Source organism: Ornithorhynchus anatinus, chromosome X1, assembly GCF_004115215.2.
Source record: "Ornithorhynchus anatinus isolate Pmale09 chromosome X1, mOrnAna1.pri.v4, whole genome shotgun sequence".
Classification (NCBI taxonomy): Eukaryota; Metazoa; Chordata; class Mammalia; order Monotremata; family Ornithorhynchidae; genus Ornithorhynchus; species Ornithorhynchus anatinus.
In genome coordinates, this window is record NC_041749.1 from 107352473 (window position 1) to 107376369 (window position 23897).

Below are 23897 nucleotides of genomic sequence, written 5' to 3' on the forward strand. Positions count from 1 at the left end.
ACCCCAGCTCTGCCACTTGTCAGCTGTGTGACTTTGGGCAAGTCACTTAACTTCTCGGTGCCTCAGTTACCTCATCTGTAAAATGGGGATGAAGACTGTGAGCCCCACGTGGGACAGTCTGATTCCCCTGTGTCGACCCCAACGCTTAGAACAGTGCTTGGCACATAGTAAGCGCTTAACAAATACCAACATTATTATTATTATTATTATTATTACATGCCAGGCACTGTTCTGGTTGGACACAGTCCATATCCCACATGAGACTCACAATCTTAATTCCCATTTTACAGATGATGTAACTGAGACCAAGAAAGGTGAAGTGAATTGCCCAAGGTCACACAGCAGACAAGTGGCAGAGCCAGGATTAGAATCCTGGTCCTTTATATCCCAGGCCCATGCTCTATCCACTAGGCAAATTTGCTTCTCAGCAATTGGTTGATTGATTGGATTGGATTGAGGTGTTGGGAATTAGGGCAGTTCTCAAATTCTTGGAGGAGGTGGGCTTTTAGGAAGCCTGTGACTATGGGGAGGACTGGGGTCTGGTGGATTCTTGGAGGGGAAGAAGTTCTGGGCTGTGAGAACAGCATAAATGAGGGGTTGGAGACTCTGGAGAATGAAGAGTGAGGGAAGGTTAGGAGTAACGGGTGAAGAAACCAATATGAAAGAGAAAGCTGTGGTAAGGATGTTCTGCTCAATGGAGAGGGGGATGGGTAGCCATTGGAGGTGGAAAGATGTGTGCCAAGCAATGCTTCAATAAGGTGATAGACTAAATGAGGGGGAGAGGATGGAGGCAGAGACACCAGTGAGGAGGCTGACACAACTCTAACCGAGCGCTCGGACCAGGGCGGTGGCTGTCTGGATGGGGAGGAAAGAGTGGAGCCGAGAAATGAGGAGGAAGAATGATCAGTTGGATGAATGTGAAAGCTGGGCTTGGCCAACCCAGATGCCTCTTGGAGCGTTTTCTCCCACTGCACTGCTGCCAGAGACTCTCCGCCCACGCCAGGCTCTCCTTGGACATCCAATCACGCCTGGAAACCGAAGCCTCATGGACCGTACCTCCTCGACTTTCCAGTGAAGTCGGAAAGCTGCTCAGAGACAGGACCTGGAAACTTCAGGACTTGGGTGTGTCCTCCCTATCCCCACCGCCCCCCAACTCACCACATCCTCCGCTCTCGCCACCACCCAAAGCCCCCATCCCCAGCAAGGCACCTCACCAACTCACTCCCAAATTAATCTCCACTGATCCGGGTTCTAATCCATGCTCTATCAATTGTCTGCTGTGGGACCTTGGGCAAGTCACTTCACTTCTCTGTGCCACAGTTTCCTCACCTGCAAAATGGGAATTAAGACTGAGCCCTTTGTGGGACAGGGCCTGTGTCCAACCTGATTAGCTCGTATTTACCCCAAGAACAGTGCTTGAAACATTGTAAGCGCTTAAATACCGTCATTATGTGTTCCCTGCCCCATACCTCTAACTAAATGTGGCCTGTGGAATCCTCATTCCATCATGAACATCCTTAACTCCTCTTCATCCTTGACCTCTCTCTGACCCAGTTACTCTTTCTCCCCAAACCTGGCTCTTTTCAAAACAATACGGTCTCCTGCCATTCTCTCCCGAGGGGGTATACTTTCTCCCACTCACCACAACTCACAGGAAAGGGGCGGGGGGAGTCGGACTGCTCCTTACCCCCCAATCCTGCTTTCACATTTCCCTTAACCCATCCCTCGCCTTCTCTTCCTTTGAAACCCACATCATCTGCCTTCAATCAGCTCTCCTACTTATTCACCCTTTTCTCCTACTATACCCCAGCTCACTCTAATGATAACAATAATGGTAATAACAATAGTGGTATTTTTTAAGCACATACTATGTGTCAGGCACTGTTCTAAGCGCTGGAGTAGATGCAAGGTAATCAGGTTTGACACAGTCCCTGTCCCACATGAGGTTCACACTCTTAATTCCCTTTTTACAGATGAGGTAGCTGAGGCATGGAGAAGTGAAGTGATTTGCCCTAGGTCACACAGCAGGAACCAGGACTAGAACCCAGGACCTTCTGACTCCCAGGTCCGTGCTCTATCCGCTAGGCTGTGCTGCTCACTGCCTCTCATCTCTCCCGCCTCCAACCTCTGACTCACATCCTCCCCTCTGCCTGGAACTCCTTCCCCTTTCAGATATGACAGACTACAGCTCTCCATCCTCAAGACTCTTCTGCAGTCACATCTCCAGGAGGCCTTTTCTGATTAATCTCCCATCCCCCCAGCTGCCACTTAGGTACTCACAATTCCTCATAGCACTTATGTACATATCTGATTCCACCCCATCTTTATTCTCCTCAACTGCTAGGTTGCCTTTGACACCATGAACGACCCCCTTCTTCTGGAAACAATATCTAAACTGGGTTTCTCTGACACTGGCCAGTCCCCGATCAAGCACTTAGTACAGTGCTCTTCATACGGTAAGCAGTCAATAAATACACTGATTGATCTCTTTCACGTTGGCTCTTTCACATTGGCTCTTCCTCTGCTTCCCACTCTTGAACTGCATTTGTGTGCCCGCCAAGGCTCAGTTCTGGGTTCCCTTCTATTCTCCATCTAGAGAAGCAGCATGGCTTAGGGGAAAGAGCTGGGGCCTGAGAGTCAGAGGACCTGGGTTCTAATCCCAGTTTTGCCGGTAGCCTGCTATGTGACCTTGGACAACTCATTTAATGTCTCTGTGCCTCAGTTTCCTCATTTGTAAAATGGGGATTACATACCTGTTTTCCCTGCTTCTTAAGACTGTGTCCAACCTGATTATCTTATCCACCCTGGTGCTTAGTGCAGTGTTAAAAACATAGTAAGTGCTTAATAAATACCATTATCATCATCAAATACACCCACTCCTTTGGGGAGTCATCTACTCTGACCACTTCAACTATCTCTATGCTGATGACTCCCAAATCTGCCTCTCCAGCCTCTCCTGCAGTCTCGTATTTCTTCCCACCTTCCCACTAGGATATAACTAGTTGGATGTTTTGCCCACACCTCAAACTAACATGTTCAAAACAGCATTCCTCATCTTCCCAACCAAACCCTCTCCTCCCCTTGACTTTCCCATCACCAGAGACAGCACGACCATCCTCCCTGTCTCATAAATAATTGTGGTATTTGTTGAGTATTTATTAAACACTGGGAGTGGATACAGTACAATCTTTGAACACAGTCCCTATCCCAGTCCTAGAATGGAGCTCACAGTCTAAGGGGAACTGAACTGAAATTTAATTCCCATTTATAGCTGAGGCACAGAGAAGTTTTGTGACCCAAAGTCACCCTACAGGCAAGTGGTGGAGCCTTCACATGTCCAGAATCCACCTTTCCTCTCCATCCAAACTGCTAGTTCAAACACTTATCCTATCCTATCCCAAAGCAGTGTGGCCTACTGCAAAAAGCCCAGGCCTGGGAGTCAGAGGACCTGGGACCTAATCCTGGCTCTGCCACTTGCCTGCTGGGTGACCTTGGGCAACTCATTTCGCTTCTGCTTCAGTTACCTCATCTGTAAAGTGGGGATTAAATCCTTCTCCCTCTGACTTAGACTGTGAACATCGTGTGGGGCAGGGACTGTGTCCATCTGATTAACTTGTAGCTACCCCAGCTTTTAGTACAGTGCCTGACACATAGTACTCAACGAGTTTCATAAGAAAAAAAAAATTCTGACTCATCTGCTGCTGGTACCAGCCTCCTTGTAGACTCCCTGTCTCCATCCGTACTTCTCCGCTGTCTGGATCGTTTTTCTGAAAACTTTTCTGCCCATATCTTCCCATTCCTCAGAAACCTCCAGTGGTTTGCCCAGCCCTCTCCACATCACGTTCATGACCACTGGCATTAAGACACACATTCAGCTCCCCCGCCCAGTTAATTCATTCATTCAATCAATCGTATTTATTGAGTGCTTACTGTGTGCAGAGTACTGTACTAAGCGCTTGGAAAGTACAATTCGGCAAAAGATAGAGACAATCCCTACCCAACAACGGGCTCACCACCAATCCTCTACTTATCCTCACTCCTCTTCCATTATACCCCAGCTCATATGCTTCTTTCCTTTCATGCCAACCTACTCATGTGTGCTTTTTTCTCATCTCTCTCGCCTGCAACCTTTTGCCCACACCTTCCCTTCTGTCTGGAATCCCCTCCCTCCCCATATCAGACAGATCCCAGCACTTCCCACATTCCAATCCCTCCTAAAATCCCACCTCCAAGAAGCCTTCCCCAGTTAATCTCCCAACACTTTGAAGCTAACTTCAGCATTCAGTGAACTTATTTTCAACCCCTTTGACGCCTCTGTGTATGGATCAGTTATTTATTGTTGACCTCTCTCGTAAGCTCACTGTAGGCAGGGAATGTGTTTCTTACATTGTTGTCTCCCAAGCACTCAGTGCAATGCTCTGCACACAGTAAGTGCTCAATAAATGATGGACTGAATATTTTTTATGTTTGTTCCCCCGTTAGAATGTATGCTTCCTGTGGGCAGGGAATGTGTCACTTCGTTCTTCTGGTCTTCCCAAGCGCCTAGTATGTGCACTGGATGCTCAATAAATGCTGCTAATACTACTATTATGACTAGAGAAGCAGCGCGGCTCAGCGGAAAGAGCCCGGGCTTGGGAGTCAGAGGTCATGGGTTCTGATCCCGGCTCCGCCGCTTGCCAGCCGTGTGACTTTGGGCAAGTCACTTCACTTCTCTGTGCCTCGGTTACCTCATCTGTGAAACGGGGATTAAAACCGTGAGCCCCACGTGGGACATCCTGATCGGCTCGTACCCCCCCAGAACAGTGCTTTGCACATAGTAAGCGCTTAACAAATACCACCATCATTATTACTACCGCCGTTATCACGGAGCGGGGGGCGGGGGGCGATCTGGGACCCTCCAGGGGTTAAGGCTCCTCCATCCAGATAAAACCCCCATCGCTGCTTCCCCTTTCTTAGAGATCGATGCCTGGTGATTTGTTTTGCTGCCTGTCTCCCCGCTTCTCGACTGTGAGCCCGTGGTGGGCGGGGATTGTCTCTGTTGCTGAACTGTACTTTCCAAGCGCTCAGCACAGTGCTCTGCGCACAGTAAGCGCTCAATAAAGACGAACAAACGAACGAACGAACGAACGAACGAACGAATGAATGATAAAAGCTGGGCGGGGGGAGGGTTGTTGGAGAAAAGGAGAAGGTGGAGCAGGGCCTGAGGTTCCCGCTCGCTCTCTGGTGGCCGCACGCCGGTACTGCAGCTGCCTGTGCCTACGACCCAGTCCTGCCTGGAGAAGAGGAGGAGGAAGAGGAGGAGGAAGAGGAGGAGGAGGAGGAGGAAGGGAAGGAGGAGGAGGAGGAGGCGGAGTCGGGCGGCGAGAGGGTGGGGGAGCCGAGAGGGAACGGAGAGGCGCGACAACCACAGAGAGAAGAGGAGGAGGAGGCGGCGGCGGCGGCTGCTGCTGCAGGATGCAGACTCCATGGGGCTGCTGTGGCTCCTCTCCTTCATGCATTCCGCCTTCTTCGGGGAGGAGGTAGGGGAGCGGACGGACCCCGGCCCTGGGTGGTCGGGGAGGATACAAGGGATAGGATGTAGGTGGAGGGGGGCAGGGGTGACTGGCAATTTTCCCACTGTCCAAGGACTGGGCACCGGCCGGCGGAGCAGCAGAATAAACAGAGGTGGGGAGGGCCGGGGGCGCAAGGGATTGGGTGTGTGGGGGGGGGGGTAAGGCAGGAGTGGGGGACAAAGAGGGAAGGAGGGAGGGATGGGGGGACGGATTCCCCGGTTCACAGTGCCCTTCGGCCCCCAAGCCGGTGGGAGAAGTCCCCCGAGTCTGACCGAGGTACAGCCCCCTCCCTGCACGCACGTCTCCCCTGATCCCGCTGCTGGTCCCGTTGGGCTGGGGAGGGATGGGGGTACGAGCAGCCGGAGCCTAGGAGGGCTAGGGATGGTGCTGGTTTTTTCAGAGGAGAGGAAGCAAGGAGACCGGGTTTTCATCACTGATTTTTGCCCCCCGCCCCGGTTTCCTCTGAATCCGCAGCATCTCCGGGTGGGGCAGGGGGAGGGAGGGGGAGAGTGGAGCTGACTGGCGGAGGGCTGTCTGGAGCGGGGGGCATGGGGTGGGGAGGCGGGGGCTGGACGGAAGAGTCGGGTCCTGGGGGCACGGGGAAGAGTGGGTGGCCGCACTGCAGCGCCCTGGAGCCCTGCCAGCAGTCGCGGTGCCAAGACCGGGGACCGTCAGCCGTGTCCACGTCTCCCCCGGCGGGGACCCTGGAGTCCTTGACGGTGAGGCCAAGGAAACCATCGGTGCATTTGCCTAGTCATGTGTGAGTGTGTGTGTGTGTGTGTGTGCAAGATGGGGGAGGGCGACTCTAACTCTCCCCTGGGAAGGAGGGAGGGGGGAAAAACATGCCTCCAGCACTCACCGTTGCTTGCTGCACGTTGGGGACCTGCAGGGAGGCCTGGCCGAACTCTTGCTGCTCCCTGAAGTGGGGATTGGGGCGGGGGCGCCGGCAGGAAAGACCCAGCTCTACCTCCCAATCAAGCTCTCTGGCTCGCCGACTCTGGTTAGACAGCCCTCTCCAGCCCTCCTCACTACCTGCGCCATCTCATCTCTGGACAGCTTGCCTCCTTGTTTTGCTCTCAGTGGACTCAGAGAGGGCAGACAACTTCCTTGAGGTCACACAGCAAAATCTCCAAAGCCCCAAAATATCTCCCCTCCCTAATCCCCTTACCATCGGTCGATCCTACTTTTGGAGGCTCTTGTCCTCCTTCCTGCCTCTGCCTCTGCCATTGACCTGCGGCGGTTCCCGTTGGATAGAGGGAGTGTCCTGACCAGCCTCAGGTGGAGGGCCCCAGGCCCTAAATTTCTCACGCTCAACCCCCTCTCCAACTCCCCACCTACTCCCCTCCACACAGTTCCTGTGTCAGGGCCACAAGATTTGGAAAGGGGGCAGACAAGAGAATCAGCATGGTCTAGTGGATAGAGTCTGGGAGTCAGAGGACCTGGGTTCTAATCCCAGTTCTGTCACTTGCCTGCTGCGTGACCTTGAACAAGTCCCTTCACTTCTCTGTGCCTCAGTTCCCTCATCTGCCAAATGGGGGGCTAAGACGGTTAGCCCTTCGTGGGATATGGACTGTGTCTGTCTTGATTAGCTTGTATCTGTCCCACTGTTAAGTACGGTGCCTGGCACATAGTAAGTGCAAAACAAATACCATTTTAAAAAATGGGGAGAGGCACCCTCTTCCCCTTTTCCCAGGCCTGGGAGAAAGATGTTTTCGGCCCCCTAAACGCCTTTCTGCCCAGGTGGGGTTTTGATTGATTCGATTTGATTCAGAATCATCCTTTGGGCCCAGGAGACCCAGGATAGAAGAGAGCAGGCCTGGTTGCCATGGTGACCCCCTCAATTCCCTGTGCTGTGGGCGGGGTCAGAGGGAAGGGTGGGGGTTGAATCAAAAGGGGGGGTAGGGAAAGGGAGGTAGAAGAAGCCAGGGGCTGGATTGAAGGCGGAGTTGAGCTGGGGGCTCCGGGTGTGGCTCATATGAAGCCTCCCTAGGGGCTCTTGCTGTTGGCTGCTTGGTGTTAGGTTTCCCCATCTTGCTCGCCCCCATCTGTGTGAATCCCATGTTTTACTTCCCTTTCAATTACCCGAAGCTAGTAACAGGGTCTTGTTTGTTTAAGTCCCCCTGGGGCTGGGGGATGGAACTAGGCAGGGCTCCTTCTGGCAGCCAGGAGGGGATGGGGATACCCAGCTTCCCTATCAAAAGAAAAACAGCCCCTTCCCCACCCCGCCCCCACCTCCCATTTTGCTGCTTGCCTCTAGAGTCTTCTGGATCTCTCCACTTTCCTCCCCTCTGTCTGGCCAGTCTCCTCTCTGCCCCTTGGCACCATCAGGCCGATGGCAGCCACTTCTCTGCAGTTCTTGGCATCTGGAGAAGCCTCAGTTTGGATCTCTCTCCCTTTCCTGCTTTCTGCTCATTATGAAAAAAAACAAAACAAAACCCAGACCCTTTCTTCCATGAGTGATCTCACTGTAGCTCTCTCTGAGAGGTAGAGGAAAGGCAAGGATCATTATTCTCCCCATTTTCCAGGGGAGGAAACTGAGGTCCAGGAGTTATTAGTACTACTACTACTACTAATAATAATGGTATTTAAGTGCTTACTATGTGTCAAGCACTGTTCTTGTAGGTACAAGCTAATCAAGTTGGACACAGTCCCTCTGTCCCATAAGGGGCTCACACTCTGAATCCCATTTTACAGATGAGGTAACTGAGGCACAGAGAAGTGAAGTGACTTGCCAAGGTCACACAGCAGACAAGTGGCAGAGACAGGATTAGAACCCACATCCTTCTGGCTCCCAGGTCCGTGTTCTAATCACTAAGTCGTGCTGCTTCTAAATGAAGTGAGGTCACAAAGCAGGTCTCCAGCGTCTCCAGGCTACAAGGACTTTGCCAGCTGTTTTTCAGGATTCCTCCTGGGCCCTGTCCATCGCAAGGGGAGGCCCGGGAGGTCCTTTGGTCCTTCATCCCTGCTGGCACAAATATTTGATCTACAAATATTTCCCTTGTGACCGTTGCAAGAGCCTTCTCCTCTGCTCTGCCAGGCCCCTCTCTCTTCTCTCACACTCTACCCTCCAGGATGTGGGATAATTTAGGAGCTTCTCTGCTTGAAGACAGTGGAATACCCATTGGCCTCTGGAGGCCTCCAGAAGGGACTAGAAAACTCTCAGAGCTGGAAGGGAGTAGAAAAACCCAAGGGCTGGAAGGGAACTTGAGAACACAACAAGTCCATCCCCTTGCCTCCAGGTGGTTACCCTACTCAGACCTTTCTTAGGTTTAAAGTCTCTGGAGTTGGAGATTACACAACGCTCTCCCCATGACACACACACACACACACAAACACCTTGAGCCAGAAATCACCTTTTCCACAACCCAACAGTCAATGCAGTTCTAACTCAAATCCTTCCTGCCGCATCTTAAACCCATGTCTTCTGGGTCTCTGCTCAGTATTGGTCCTTTGTGGCTGAAAGAGTTCGATTCAGCTCAACCCAGGCCCAAACAGAGCTCATCTGGAGGACCTTAATGGTCACGGACAACTCCTCTTCTCCTCCCCCGCCCCCCAACGCGTATGTCTCCAGCACCCCAAGCCCACAAGCACCCTCCCAACCCTCTCCCCACTGCCCAGCTGGAAGGTCAAGAAGCACATGTTTTCCCGAGGGGGAGGGAAGGGGAGAGATTCATCTCCCCAGTAATGGGAGTGAATTAATCCCGGGCTCCAGACAGAAGAAATAAGTGCTGTGAAAGACGAGGCCTGTCTCCGATTGAATAATGAATGATGCAGAGTGGGAACAAGGTTTCCAGTCACACCACAGGCCTCGTGCACGGGAGAGAGAAGGAGAAGGAGGGGCAGAAGGATGGAGAGAAATACCAAATGCCTCAGGCAGAAGTTCTAGGGTCTTGTGGGACCCCCGGGCGGAGACGGGAGGCTGCGAGTCCAGCCCAGACCGCCGCTGCAGGGATGAGAACAGCTTCACCCCCTCAGCTGGGAACCTAGGGAGACATCAATCCTCTTAGCCCTCTGCACGGAGCTGAGCTTTATGACCTTTAATGCTGTAGTTTCAGCTGCTTTCTCCAGGTGTGGTCCTCAGAAGACATGGTCATCATCTGGTCTGAACCCTGTCTATAAACCCTCCTCCAGAGATTGGGAGCTTCCCCTTCCCCTCCTCTCCCCATGTCCCGCTCCTATCCCCAACCCATTCCCACCTTGTCCCTATCCCCAACCTCACCCTGTCCCTACCCTCAACCTACACCACCCCCTTGAAGATGTTCTCATAGATGACCTGTTCTTATTCCTTTCATTATTTCTGTTGCTCTCTCTCAGCCCCTCTTTTGGGTCCCCTTGCCCCGTTTACAGTATGAGGACGAACATTGGACCTAGAACTTCGTTGAGGATCTGAACAGGGCATATTGGAGTCAAAGGATTAGTTCCTGTCCCTTACCTGACCCACTTCTATTGATCCAACCCAGTAGCATGTTGGCTTTCTTCAAAATGGCACCTCACTGCTGACTCATGTTCATCTTGTGATACGCTTTGATATCCTCACCATCAAAATCATTTATTGAGCAACTACTGTATGCAGAGCAGCATACTAGGGGCCTACTATGTACAGAGCTCTCTGGGCTGGCTGCTTGAGAACATACAATAAAAGCAAACTCTGTGGGCCTGACATTGTTCAGACCCTCCAAGAGAGCACTTTTTTTTAAAGTGCTTACTATGTGTCAAGCACTGTTCTAAGCTCTGGGGTAGATACAGGTTTATCAGGTTGGACACAGTACATGTCCCACATGGGGCTCACAGTCTAAGCAGGAGGGAGTAGGATTTAATCCCTATTTTACAGTTGAGGAAACTAAGACACAGAGATATTAAGTGACTTGCCCAAGGTCACACAGCAATCAACTGGAAGAGCCAGGATTAAAACCCAGGTCCTTTGACTCCCAGACCCATGTTCTTTCCACCAGGCCACGCTGCTTCCCATCTGAGACATTTTGAGAATCTCTGGCATAGAACTCAAGACTTGCCTCTCAGTCTCTGTGTTCTAACCACTGGTCAACTTACATGAAAGAAGAAAGAGTAATCACCATGTTATGAGAGACGCCACAGCATGAGAAACGTTGGTTAGACAAAAGGAAGAACTTCCCAGCAGTGCAGGAAGTCGAAACCTTAGCACGGGAAGCAGCAGCTTGGCTCAGTGGAAAGAGCTCGGGCTTGGGAGTCAGAGGTCATGGGTTCGAATCCCGGCTCTGCCGCTTGTCAGCTGTGTGACTTTGGGCAAGTCACTTAACTTCCCTGTGCCTCAGTTAGCCTCAGCCCAACTGTGAGCCCTACGTGGGACAACCTGATCACCTTGTATCCCCCAGCGCTTAGAACAGTGCTTTGCACATAGTAAGCGCTTAACAAATACCACCGTCATTATTATTATTAGTGGAAAGCCTAGTGGCCTGGGAAAGGGAGGACCTGTGTTCTAATCCCGGCTCCGCCACGTATCTGCCGTCCGACCTTGGACAAGACACTTCCCTTTTCTGTACCTCGGTTCCCTCATCCGCAAAAATGGGGATTCAGTGCCTGTTGTCCCTTTTAGGCAGACTGTGAGCCCCACGTGGAACCTGATTATCTTATATCTACCCCAGCGTTTATTACAGTGCCTGGCATATAATAAATGCTTAACAAACACCACAGTTATTATTACTACTACTAATTATTATTATTCCTTATCGAGCAATTACTGTATACGGCGCACCATATTGGATGTTATTATTATTATTATTGTTGTTGTTGTTATTGTCAGTCGTCCAAGGGAGGGGGTGGAGAGCTTCCTGCCAAGGGAGGAGTCTTGGCCTCTTGGGCTAGTTTTGGGGGTGGACCTTCGCTCGGAGGCTGGGTGAGGGGACCCGATGCCAACTCTAGCCTCTCGGCTGACTCCTCGAGGTCGATGTTTGAAGGGGATTAACCCACCCAGAAGCCACGGGGAGACCCCCCGCTCCTCTCTGCCTTCGCCCTAATCACGTAGTTGTCCGCGGAGCTGCGACCCGCCGGAACATTCATTCAATAGTATTTATTGAGCGCTTACTATGTGCAGAGCACTGTACTAAGCGCTTGGGATGAACAAGTCGGCAACAGAACAGGGACAGGGAACAGGGAACAGAGACAGAACAGGGAACATCTGTCCCTGGTCCTGAAAACTTCTCGCCATCCCGAGTCCTCGTCTCGGGATCCAGCGATAATTAACTGAAAAACTGGGCTGGAGCTGACAAACTCCGGGATTTTTCTGCCGCCCCCCCCCCCCGACCGCTACCCCCACCCCCTTGCAGGCCTGGTGACCCGAGGAATGTGAGCACCAGGTTAGAGCCGGGGTGGCTCTTCCCCCGAGAAGCGGCGTGGGCTTCGGAGTCAGAGCTCATGGGTTCGAATCCCTGCTCTTGCCACTTGTCAGCTGTGGGACTGTGGGCAAGTCACTTCACTTCTCCGTGCCTCAGTTCCCTCATCTGGAAAATGGGGATTAAGACTGTGAGCCCCACGTGGGACAACCTGATTCCACTGTGTCTACCCCAGCGCTTAGAACAGTGCTCTGCACATAGTAAGCGCTTAACAAATACCAACATTATTAACGTTATTACACCTCCCCCTCCCCGTCAACACACTCCTGGGGGAATCTCAACTGCGGTGTTCTCAACCTTAGAGGAGGTGGGGAGGGTTAGTATATCCGGGGTCTAGTCTAGGCACTAGACGTGACACTTGTGTGACCTTGAAGCCTTCCACATACCTCTTTAGACCCCTCCCCCCCATCGCCCAGGACAAACGGGAATTGCTTCGTCTATGCACTTGGATCTGGACCCTTTAAGCACTTGATCTTCACCCCGCCCTCAGCCCCACAGCACTTATCTCTATCACCGTCATTTATTTTAATGTCTCCCTCCCCCTCTAGACTGTGAGCTCCCTGTGCGCGGGGAAAGTGTCTACCGACTCTGTTGGTACAAGCGCTTAGCAGGGTGCTCTACGCACCATAAGAGTTCGATAAATTCCATTGATTGACTGATCGACTTTGGCCATTCCCCACCTGGGCCATCCTAACTTCCTTTTTGATCAGGAAGTCCTGCCATCTTCTTTCTGAGGCTGGAGCCATTTTGGACCCCGGAAACGTGGGTCCTGGCTCAGTGTTGATTTTGATGTCAACATCGTGGCAGTTATCATTACTGCCATCATCTCCATCTCCAAGCAGTGTGGCCTAGTGGAAAGAACATACGCCTGAGAGTCAGCGGACCTGGGTTCCTGGGTTCTAATCTCGACTCTATCAGTTGCCTGCTGTGTGACCCTGGGCAGGTCACTTCACTGCTGTGTCTCAGTTTCCTCATCTGTAAAAAGGGGATAAAGTACTTGTTCTCTCTCCTTCTTAGCCTGTGGAACAGAGACTGCATCCGACCTGATTATCTTGTACCTACCCCAGCACTTAAAACGGTGCTTGGCACATAGTTAACGCTTAAAAATACCATAAAAATATTAACAATCATAATAATTGAGAAGCAGTGTGGCTAGGAGGACAGAGCATGGGCCTGGAAGTCAGAAGGACCTGGGCTCTAATCCCGACTCCACCACATGTGTGCTGCGTGACCTTGGTCAAGTCACTTCACTTCTCTGTGCCTCAGTTACCTTATCTGTAAAATGGGGATTAAGAGTGTGAGCCCCATATGGGACAGGTACTTTGTCCAACCTGATGAGCTTGTATCTACCCCAGCGTGTAGAACAGTGCTTGGCACATAGTAAGTGCTTAACAAGTACCATAATAATAATAATTATTATCGTTGCTAGAAGCAGCGTGGCTTAGTGGAAAGAGCACGGGCTTGGGAGTCAGAGGTCGTGGGTTCTAATCCCAGCTCCGCCACTTGTCTGCTGTGTGACTTTGGGCAAGTCGCTTAACTTCTCTGGGCCTCAGTTACCTCATCTGTAAAATGGGGATTAAGACTGTGAGCCCCACGTGGGACAACCTGATTACCTTGTATCTACCCTAGCGCTTAGAACAGTGCTTGGCCCATAATAGATACCATGATTGTTATTATTAATAATAATAATGATAATAATATTAAGCTCCCTGCTTTGCCAAGAGCCCCAAGTTCAGACTGCTTCTCTAAGAGGAAAAGCAGTCCAATTGGAGGCTCATCAGACTAACTCAAATCCCAGGGAAGGAAGCTGTGCCAGAGGCCGTCTAGAGAGAGGGTAGAGCTAGATGGAAGCGGGGGTGGGGGGTTGGGGGAGTCAGACAGGGTAGAGAGGAAGTAGCTGGGGAAGACGGACCGTGGCAGGACATCACACCAGAGCATCAAGGAGTCCCCAGGGAGGGGCCACAATAGCTGTCCTGCTCTCCAGCTGGAGGCCTGTGGCGGCTGGTTCAGATTCATTAAACCCTCAACTCGCCCCACGTGGCCTATCTCCCAGACGGATGGGGCAGAACGAGGGATCTATCAGGAAAGCATTCATTGTCATCATTAGAGTCAGGGCTCTCCTGGGCGGAAGGAGGGGTGGACAATCCCCCCCCTCCAACCCTTGTATGCGTTCTGAACCTCTCGGGTTTGCTGTCAACCGGGCTCGGTTTGAGCAGCGCTGCCATTTCATGCATTCAGTCGAGGGGTGTGGGGGGAGGTGTACGCACATCAGGAAAATGGAACGTCCAAAGAGCACACAGATTGTGTTTTAGAGGCATGGCTGACGGGCAACAGACTTGATTGCCTGATGAGCTAGACTGAATCTAAGAGACACAGGGAAGAGGAGGGGGAGGGATTGGAGAAAGGCCGAGCAGAGTCATGGCGGAGGAGAAAGGGAGAGGAGAAGTAGAAAAAGAGAGACAGAAGGGAGGCTCGAAAAGGCAGAGACAGAAGACAAAGGCGGAATAGGAGGGAAAGAGACAGAAATAGAAGAGAAAGAGGCAGAGACAGAAATAGAAGAGAAAGAGACAGAGAATGGCAGAGATGAGAGAGAAAGAGAAACACAGAGAGTCATCCGGGAGAGATGGAAGGGAAAGACAGAGAAATAAAAGAGAAGGAGCCCGAGACAGCAAAGAGAGAAGAGAGAGACCAGGAGAAACAAGAGGTAGAAAAACGGAAGAGAAAGACAGAAAGATCGACAGAAACAGAGGTTGATAGACACGGTGATGCCCCTCCTCGTCGCCCCGTCCCGCGAGGGGGTACCCGGCTTGATCTTCGAGACTCGGACCTCTTGACTACGGACACGGATCAGGTGCTTGGTGGTTCCAGTCTCATACTGAGGGTCGTTCCCGGGGCATGGGCTGGGGAGGGGGCTCTGATAGAGGGTGGGAGAGATGAACTCGCTTTCCGAGCACCTGGACGCACGGGATTAGAGGCAGCCGCGATGGCTGCTTCTGGATGTTCTCCCCTCCCTTCTCCCTCCCTCCCCCACTCCTTCCTCCCCACACCTCCTCGGGAGCCGCCATTGGTTGTTGCCTTGGCAGCAGACTGTCTTCGCTGGCCCTCCATTGGCTGATGGCAGTCAGCATCCCTCATCCCGGACTAATAATTTCTTCAGCCGCCCCCCCACCCCCCCACAGCCAGGACGGGGACCAGGGGAGGTTTGCTTCAAAACTGCCCTAGTGGGGCTTTGTGTCTCGGAACCCCCGCGTGGGCTGACCCTCGGGGGCCTGTGGGAATCCCAAGGAGTGGCGGGTGGGGAGGGTGAGGCATGACCCCGGGAGGGAGGAGGTTGTCTAGGGGGGACAGGGCGAGGAAGGAGGAAATCAATGAGACATCCTTCTCTCACCTCCCTGTTGCCATGGCCACAAGGATTGTCAAGTGCCACGGCATCTTGGACCCCCTTCTGCCTCTCTCTCTCTTTGTTTCTCTGTGTCTCTCTGTCTTCCTGGAGCTCTGTCGCAAAGACCCTACCCAGGCAACACACACACACACACGCTTCAGCAAAGCCCAGGTCGTTCTTCTGGCTTCCGCGTGGATTCCCTCGCACCCTCCCGACTCCTCTCGACGATTCCCACCCCTCCCACGGCTCCCGGGAATACCTGAGTCGGGAACCCCCAGTGCCAATCGGGTGGGGGTATTTCCATGAGCAGATGGCAGCCAGGGGTGGGTCGGGGAGGGAAGAGGGGACCCCCGGGGGGCGGCTTCCTCTCCCCGCCCACTCTCCCGGGGGAGAGTAGCGAGCGACGTCCAGGCACCTACGGGCTCCAGGGGTCCCGGCTGGAGGTGGTGCAGCGAGGAGATCACATGAGAGAAGAAGGCGGTCACTAACTGGCAGGGGCCGGGGCGGGCTCTGGTGGGCACAGACTCCCATCCCCATCACACCCCCCCTCCCCTCCCGTCCCCCACCCACCCTGAGCGAGAAAGGCTGTAACCCGGACAGAACCCAGGCGGCCGACCCCGTCCGGACCCTCTTCACCCCCCCGGGCAGCGTCATCGCCGCTCCCCTCGCCTCTCACCGGTCCCTCCTGGGATGATGGCAAAGGCGAGGGCGGCAGGGTGAGCGGTGAAACCGAGGCTGGTGAGCGGCGAGGCGGAGGGCCCCCAAGGGACAGATTTGGGTGGCGGAGGGCTGAGCCGCCCGGGCGGACGGGTGCAAGTGAGTGTGTCTGTGTGTGGGTGTGTCGATTCTTGTGTGCCTCCGCGTCGTTTGGCTTTCTCTCTGAGTGTCCCCGGGTCTCTGTCCGCCTTTGTGGGTCTGTATGTGTCTGCGTCTGTTTGGGTGTTTGGGTGTGTGTGGGTGCACGCGCGTGCAGTGAGGGGCCCGGAGAGACTTGATCGGGTTCAGCTCTCCAAGATGCTAAAGAAGTAACTGACTTGGAAACAAACTGCCGTGGCCGGTTCCCAGAGGCTGAGACAAAGGCAGGGAGAGAGGGACGGGGGACGGGCGGCGGGGGGGGGGGGAGGAGGAGAGAGAGAGAGTGAAAGTACAGATGAGAGGGAAACAAAGACGGAGGGAGGGGTGCTGGGGAGAAGGGGGATAGGGAGGGGATACGGGAGCTTGGCGAGAGAAAGACAGGAGAGGCGAGGAGAGGATGGATCTTCAGGTCCGAGAGGCAGCCGGAGAAGACCAGGAGGTAAGAGAGGGAGAGTGAAATAGGGAGGCCCAGGAGGGGCAGGTGGACAAAGGCCGAGGTGGGGCATAAGAAAGAGAGGGGGGAAACAAGGGAAACAAAGAGATAAGTGAATCCAGAGAGAAGGGGGGCGGGGAGGTGTGAAAAGACAGAGAGGGAGGCTTGTCCAGGGAGTCCCAGGACTATTCTGGGGAAGGTGAAGGGGGGTGGGGGGCACAGGTTTGACCCTGGAGCGGAACCCTCAGTCTCCCCTGCCCCTCCACCCTGGGTTGGGCATTGATTGGTCTGTCTGTCTTTTGGCGCCAGATGGCAGTCAGGCATCTTGTGCCAGTCTCTCTGTCTCTTGGCATGGATGCCAGCAGGCACCGTCTCCGGCCTTTGCAACACCCCAGTCTCCTCAGCCCCTCAGTGCTGCTTCATCTTCCCTCCAGTTCTGCCCAGGGGGCCCTGCCTACCTCCTACTCAGCTGGGTTAGATATTGAGGGGTTGGAAAAGGGGGTGTCTCCCCTGTTTTTTGGGGGGTGATGTAACCATTCACAGTTCGGGACTGAGCTGCCTTCTGCCCACCCTGCCCCCGGGGTCCAGGTGCTGGAGGAGTTGAAGATGTCTGGCTCCATTGCCTCTTATGACCAGCTGGTACACCAGGTGGAGGTCTTGAAGAAAGAGAACACTCATCTCCGCCGGGAGCTGGAAGACAACTCCAGCCACCTGTCCAAGCTGGAGAATGAGACTTCGGACATGAAGGTGGGATCTAGGAAGGGGAACTGGCTGGTGGGGGCGGAAGGGTGGGGGGAACCAATGGGGATCATCAGCCCCTGGCTGGGGGGGGGGGTGGAGGCAAGGAGAAGTTGAAAAGGACCAAAGAGGATGGAGTGAATCCTCTCACTTCCATGATGCCCAAAGACAACTCCCCGTGGTAGCAGGGAGGCCTGGGTCCTCACCTCGGCTTTGCCCCTGACCTGCTAGGTGACCTGAGGCAGGTGTCTCTGTATCCTCCCTATCCCTCTGTACGATGGGGGGGGGAGAAGGCTCGTCACTCAGGACCAGGGGAAGGATGGAGATCTGAGCTGGGGAACCGCGGCTCTGTAGACACCCGAAATGTAGTTGTCGCTAGTATAATCGTGACCACTCTGTCCAGGGGAGGAGTTGGGACTGGGGAGCTGGGGAAGCCGAGGGAGGAGAAGCAGAGCAGCTCCCAGAGGGCCTGCCAGGGGGCTGAGCCAGCCTGGCCTGGAGGTGGGAGAACTGGGTGGCTCCTCTGCCTCTCCCCGCCGTCCCCCCACCCCACCCCAGGTCGTCCTGAAGCATCTCCAGAGTAAGCTGGAGCAAGAGGCCAGAATCATGGTGTCTTCAGGAAGGATGGAGATGCTGGAACAGCTGGAAGGTGAGAAGGGGCGCGGCCAAGTGGGCAGAGCACGGGCCTGGGAGTCAGAAGGATCTAGGTTCTCATCCCGGCTCGGCCATTCTTCTGCCGTGGGACCTCGGGCAAGGAATCAATCGAATTTACCGAGCGCTTACTGTGTGCAGAGCACTGTACTAAGCGCTGGGGAGAGTACAATACAACAGAGTGGGTAGACACGTTCCCTGCTCACAACAGGAAAGTCACTTCACTGTGCCTCAGTTACCTCATCTGTCCAGTGGGGATTAAGACCGTGAGCCCCATGGTGGACACGGACTGTAACCAATCTGATCGCCTTGTATCTACCTCAACGTTCGGTGTGGTGCCTGGCACATAGTAAATGCTTAACGAATACCATTTTTAAAAAGAAAGAAATGTTTTAAAGGGGCCGGGGGCACAGTGGGGGTGAGCGGGCGTCCTTGCAGCTGTGCAGAAACTCAGTCTTCAGAGGCTCAGGGGTGGGTGAGGGTGTCTCCGGCTGTCCCCAGTTCACCATCCATTCCGCTCCCTCCCTCCCCCCGGCCCCTAGCCTTGCAGATGGACATCGCCAGCCTCTACAACCTCAAGTTCCATTCTCCAGCTCTGGCCCCGGAGCCAGCCAGCCCGGGCCCGAGTCCCAAGAGGAGCCCCCCGCCCGGCGCCGGGCCAGCCAAAAAGGACAGTCTCGGGGAGCTGAGCAGGGCCACGGTCCGCCTGCTGCAGGAGCTGGACAAGGAGAGGTGAAGGGAGGCCAGGGGAGGCGGGGAGGGCGGGGCCGAGGACACAGCTCTCCCACGGGAGGCAAGGGGTCATGCAGCTGGCTCCCCACATCCTGGCAGCCACCCCTCCCCAAAAGGCCCCTTAGTGCCTTAGGAGGCCCTGGGTCTCCCCCCACTTTGCTGCAGAAGCCCTGTGTGACTTTGAGCCGGTGGCTTCGCTTCTCTGGGCCTCAGTGTCCCCATCTGTGGAATGGGGAGAACAGGCCCCGCCTCTCCCTGCCTCCCCCAACCCAGGTGCTTTCTGTTGAGCGAGATCGAGAAGGAGGAGAAGGAGAAGCTGTGGTATTACACTCAGCTACAGAGTCTCTCCAAGCGCCTGGATGAGCTACCTCACGTGGAGACGGTGAATGGCGGCCGCCCGCCGGCGGAATGGGTTGTGGGGGGAGGCCCGAGGTCCCACCCAGGAACCCGCCTCCACCCTGCCAGGGGCCCCGGCGTGGGCAGGAGAGCTCGGCGGCTCAGCCAGGCAGCGAGGCGGAATGGGCTGGGAGTCGGGAGACCTGAGGTCCCTGTTCCCCAGCCGCCCTGCTATATGACCTGGGGCGATTGGCTTCATCTCTGTGGGCCTCGGATTCTCCGACTCAAACGGGGACTGTGACCCCTGCCCCCTCCCCATCGCCTCCGTTTCCCTAGCCCGGGCCCCTCCGCCCTAGGCCCAGCCTGCGTCCCCTCCTCCCTGCCCCCGCTGCTCTCCTTACCCTTGACCTTTCCCTCCCTCCCCGCTCCCAGTTTTCCATGCAGATGGACCTGATCCGCCAGCAGCTGGAGTTTGAAGCCCAGCACATCCGCTCGCTGATGGAGGAGCGGTTTGGGACCACTGACGAGATGGTGCAGAGGGCTCAGGTGGGGGTCTGCAGGGATGGGGGAGGATAACTTAGCCCACCTCCCCTGGAGCAGCTCAGGCTAGGGGCTAGGGTGGTGGGGAGGGAGCGGGGCTCAGGTGTTGCCTTGGAGAAGGAGCAGTAAGGGGGGGATGCATGAGGGTGGGGGAAGGGAGGAGGGGAAGGAAACAGGGAGGGAGATTGATCTCCAGGTTTAACCCTTGTAGATCCGGGCTTCTCGCCTGGAGCAGATCGATAAGGAACTCCTGGAGGCCCAGGACCGAGTGCACCATGTGGAGCCCCAGGTAAGGCAGGGGGCCCGGGCCTGGTTGGGGGTGGGATTTAGTCGGGGGGGGGGGGGAAGGGCTCATTCGGGGTCCCCATTTCTAGTGAGGCCTGCTGGTCCTCAGGGAAACGCACACCAGGGGACCCCCCCCACTTCCACTCAGGCCAAAGCATCCACCTTAACGGTCTTAGGGAGAGCGGCCCCGGGTCACTCTCTTCTCCTCCGCTCCTCGCATCGCCCACGTCGGCTAAGTGAAGGACCATTGGCCTTTGTATATGCGTCTCCTGGCCCCTCGCCGCAGGCAGTTACCATAGCAACGCGAAGTAGGCCAGAGGACGATGCTAGCAGCAGGGAGGAGGAAGTGGGGGCCAGCTCTCTCCCTGCAGTTCCCCGGACCTGCCTCAAGAGGGAGCAGGAGGCGGCCAAGCTCGGGAGCTGCCCCTCATCCCAACTCTCCTGTCCTTGACCTGGGGGTCCTGATGGCAGGAAGGGGGACTGACGCCCCATCAGAGATTTGGGCCCGGCACTGGGAGCGTAGGTGGAGGAAGTGGGGAGAGCTGGCTGAGACCTCCGGCCCGACGCCTGCTCTCCCTTCGTTTCTCCCTTCTCTCACCTCCCGTCGAAGACCCAGCCGAGTGGGAAGCCGGCCTGCCCAGAAGGGGATGGGGAGGTGGAGGCCCCGACTCATCCAGAGGATGGGGGCAGCCAGCTTGGAAACAGCAAGGTAAGTGGCACAGAGCCAAGCCGTAGAGCTGGGAGGAGGTGACGGCCAGGTTTGGGCTGCTCTGAAGGAGCTCCTTGGGTCCAGGGACCTCACATTCAGGCCTGGTACCCTCTGCCCGAGTCATTCATTCAACTGTGTTTATTGAGCGCTTACTGTGTGCAGAGCACTGTACTAAACGCTCGGGAGAGTAAAATGCAACAATAAACACATACACGTTCCCTGCCCACTACAAGATTACAGTCTAGAACGGGGGAGACAGACATCAATACAAATAAATAAGTTACAGCTATGTACATAAATGCCATGGGGCTGGGTCGGGGGAAGAACCGAGGGAGCAAGTCAGGGTGATGCAGAAGGGAGTGGGAGAAGAGGAAAGGAGGGACTTAATCTGGGAAGGCCTCATGGAGGAGATGCGCCTTCAATAACGCTTTGAAGGGGAGGAGAGCAATTGCCGGATTTGAGGAGGGAGGGAATTCCAGGCCAGAGGCAGGACGTGGGGTAGGGGGTCGGCGGCGAGAGAGGTGAGACCGAGGCACAGTGAGAAGGTTAGTGTTAGAGGAGTGAAGTGTGCGGGCTGGGTTGTAGGAGGAGAGTAGCGAGGCGAGGTAGGAGGAGGCAAGGTGTTGAAATGCTTTAAAGCCAATGGCGAGGAGTTTTTGTTTGATGCGGAGATGGATGGGCAACCACTAGAGTCTTTTGAGGAGGAATGTGGTGACATGTCCGGAACGTTTTTGTAGAAAAATGATCTGGGCAGCAGAGTGAAGTATGGACTAGAGTGGGGAGAAACAGGCAGCTGGAAGGGAGTCCTGGTGCTCCTTGAGAGGCAGTGTGACCTAGTGGAAAGAACACAGGGCTGGGAGTCAGGAGACCTGGTCTCAAATCCCAGTTTGGCAACTGGCCTACTGAGTGATCTGGGGCAAGTCACTGAACCTCTCTGGGTCTCAGTTTCCTCCCCTGTAAAATGGGAATGAGATAGATGGTGAGCCTCATGTGGGACAAGAGGCTGTGTCCGATCACATCACCCTCCATCTACTCCAGCACTTAGCAGAGTCAGCAGACCATAAATGGAATAATTCTTATTATCCCAAGTCCCAGGGGGCCCGAAGCTCTGGGGGAGGAGGGGAGAGGCCGGTGGAGATGGATACCCGGGGAAAGTTATGAATCTGGGAAATGGCTGGGCCAAACCTCCAACCCTTCTGGAGGGAGAGCGGAGCAGGAGAGGGGGACTGGGTTAGTGGCGAGGGTGACAGGGAGAAGCAGACTAGGAGGATGGATGGGGCCTGGACTGATAGCAGTAATAATAATAATGGTAATAGTACTTATTCAGCACCTATTTTGTGCCAAGCACTGAACTAAGTGCTGGGGTAGATAGCAGATGATCAAGTTGGATATGGTCCATGGCCCACACGGTCCTCACAGTCCAAGTCGAAGTTGATGCCTGGGGCTGGGGGTGGGGTTTGGGTGGAAAGGCCGTTGGGCAGACTGGGGCTGGCAGGGTCGGGGGAGGCTGCCCGGGGACCCCCTTGGTGAGGCCGGTGTCCTCCTACAGGTGGAGGTGGTGTTCTGGCTGTTGTCCATGCTCGCCACCCGGGACAAGGAGGACATGGCACGGACGCTGCTGGCCATGTCTAGCTCCCAGGAGAGCTGCCTGGCCATGCGCAAGTCGGGCTGCCTGCCGCTCCTGGTCCAGATCCTGCACGATGCTGACCGCCAGCCGGGCCCGGCTGCTGGGGGCGGCAAGGACGCTCGCATGCGAGCCAACGCCGCGCTCCACAACATCATCTTCTCGCAGCCTGACGAGGGCCAGGCCAAGAAGGAGATGCGCGTGCTGCACGTGCTGGAGCAGATCCGCTCCTACTCAGAGACCTGCTGGGACTGGCTGCAGATGCAGGGCCAGGACGTGGGCAGGGGCCCTGAGGGCGGCGCGGGTACAGGGGGCAGGGTTGGGAATTAAGGGTGGGGTCTGGGGACAGTCTCTGAGGGAGCATTGTGGTGGGGGGAGGGCCAAGGAGGGAGCCGGCGGTGGGCGGGAATGCAAGTAACTGGGTGGGCGTGGGCCCGCAGGTGCCTTGTGAGCCTTGGCCGGGGGATCCATCAATACCGACTTGTCATCGTGAATGATGGGAGGCGGAGAAGGGGGGTGCGGCACAAATGGGGCAGGGCTGGGGAGGGAAGGGCCGGCTGACTATACGGAGCCGATCGGTCAGACAGAGAGCCTCCATTGGGGGGGTCTCTCCAGCCCCACTGGGAAGCTCCGGGGTCTGGTCGGAGCCCCGTGGGGAGCAAGGCTGGAAGTCCGGCCGAGACGGCCTTGGGGGGACGAAGACGTTGTCTTCACCCCCAGCTGGGAATCTGGGGAGAGCATGATGCAGAGAGGTGGGTTTGGGTGGAATTTGGGAAGGCAAATGCCGGAGTGCACCACCCCCCTCCGCCCCCCAACAAAAATTGTGACTGACTGTGCCCCTCTCCATCTTCAGCCCCTGTTCCCATAGAACCACAAATCTGCCAGGCTACCTGTGCAGTGATGAAGCTGTCATTTGACGAGGAATACCGACGGGCCATGAACGAACTGGGTATGAAAAGGGAAAAGGGTTGGGGACCCTTAGGGTCAGCCCTTCCTCCCTTCCCCGCTCCTTCATCTTCTGCTGTCTGGACCCAAGTCAGAAGACTTGAGTTGATCAGCTCCATCATTCAGTCATCATTCATTTATTCATTCAATAGTATTTATTGAGTGCTTACTGTGTGCAGAGCACTGTACTAAGCCCTTGGAAGAGTAAAATGCAACAATAAACAGACACAGTCCCTGCCCAAAGTGAGCTTACAGTCAAGAGCCGGGGAGACAGACATCAATACAAATAAATAAATTAGAGATATGTACCTAAGTGCTGTGGGGCTGGGAGGGGTGGGGGGGGGAAGAACCAAGGAAGCAAGTCAAGGCACTGCAGAAGAGAGTGGGAGAAGAGGAAAGGAGGGGCTTAGTCTGGGAAGGTCCTCTTGGAGGAGATGCAAAAAGTAAGGCTTTGAAAGGGAGCGGGGAGAGTAATTGTCTGTCAGGATTTGAGGAAGGAGGGTGTTCCAGGCCAGAGGCAGGATGTGGGCTAGGGGCTGGCAGCGAGAAAGGCGAGATCGAGGCACAGTGAGAAGGTTGGCATTACAGGAGCAAAGTGTGTGGACTGGGTTGTAGAAGAAAAGTAGGAAGGTGAGGTAGGAGGGCAAGGTGGTGGAGAGCTTTAAAGCCAATGGTGAGGAATTTTGTTTGATGTGGAGGTGGATGGGCAACCACTGGAGTTTTTAGAGGAGGAGCGGGGTGACATGT

The 23897-nt window shown here is 55.0% G+C and overlaps 1 protein-coding gene across 1 annotated transcript in view; it reads left to right on the forward strand.

Moving 5' to 3' along the window:
• The first annotated feature begins 5387 nt into the window (after positions 1–5387).
• Positions 5388–23897, forward strand: part of APC2 (APC regulator of WNT signaling pathway 2) — a 38766-nt gene continuing 20256 nt past the window's right edge. Inside the window, exons 1-10 of the mRNA XM_039910160.1 lie at positions 5388–5519; positions 17179–17337; positions 17887–17977; positions 18522–18711; positions 18985–19093; positions 19480–19593; positions 19799–19876; positions 20483–20581; positions 22131–22509; positions 23059–23154. Of these exons, the coding sequence (XP_039766094.1) occupies positions 5466–5519; positions 17179–17337; positions 17887–17977; positions 18522–18711; positions 18985–19093; positions 19480–19593; positions 19799–19876; positions 20483–20581; positions 22131–22509; positions 23059–23154 (1369 nt within the window). The 5' untranslated portion in view covers positions 5388–5465. The remainder of the gene's footprint in view (positions 5520–17178; positions 17338–17886; positions 17978–18521; positions 18712–18984; positions 19094–19479; positions 19594–19798; positions 19877–20482; positions 20582–22130; positions 22510–23058; positions 23155–23897) is intronic.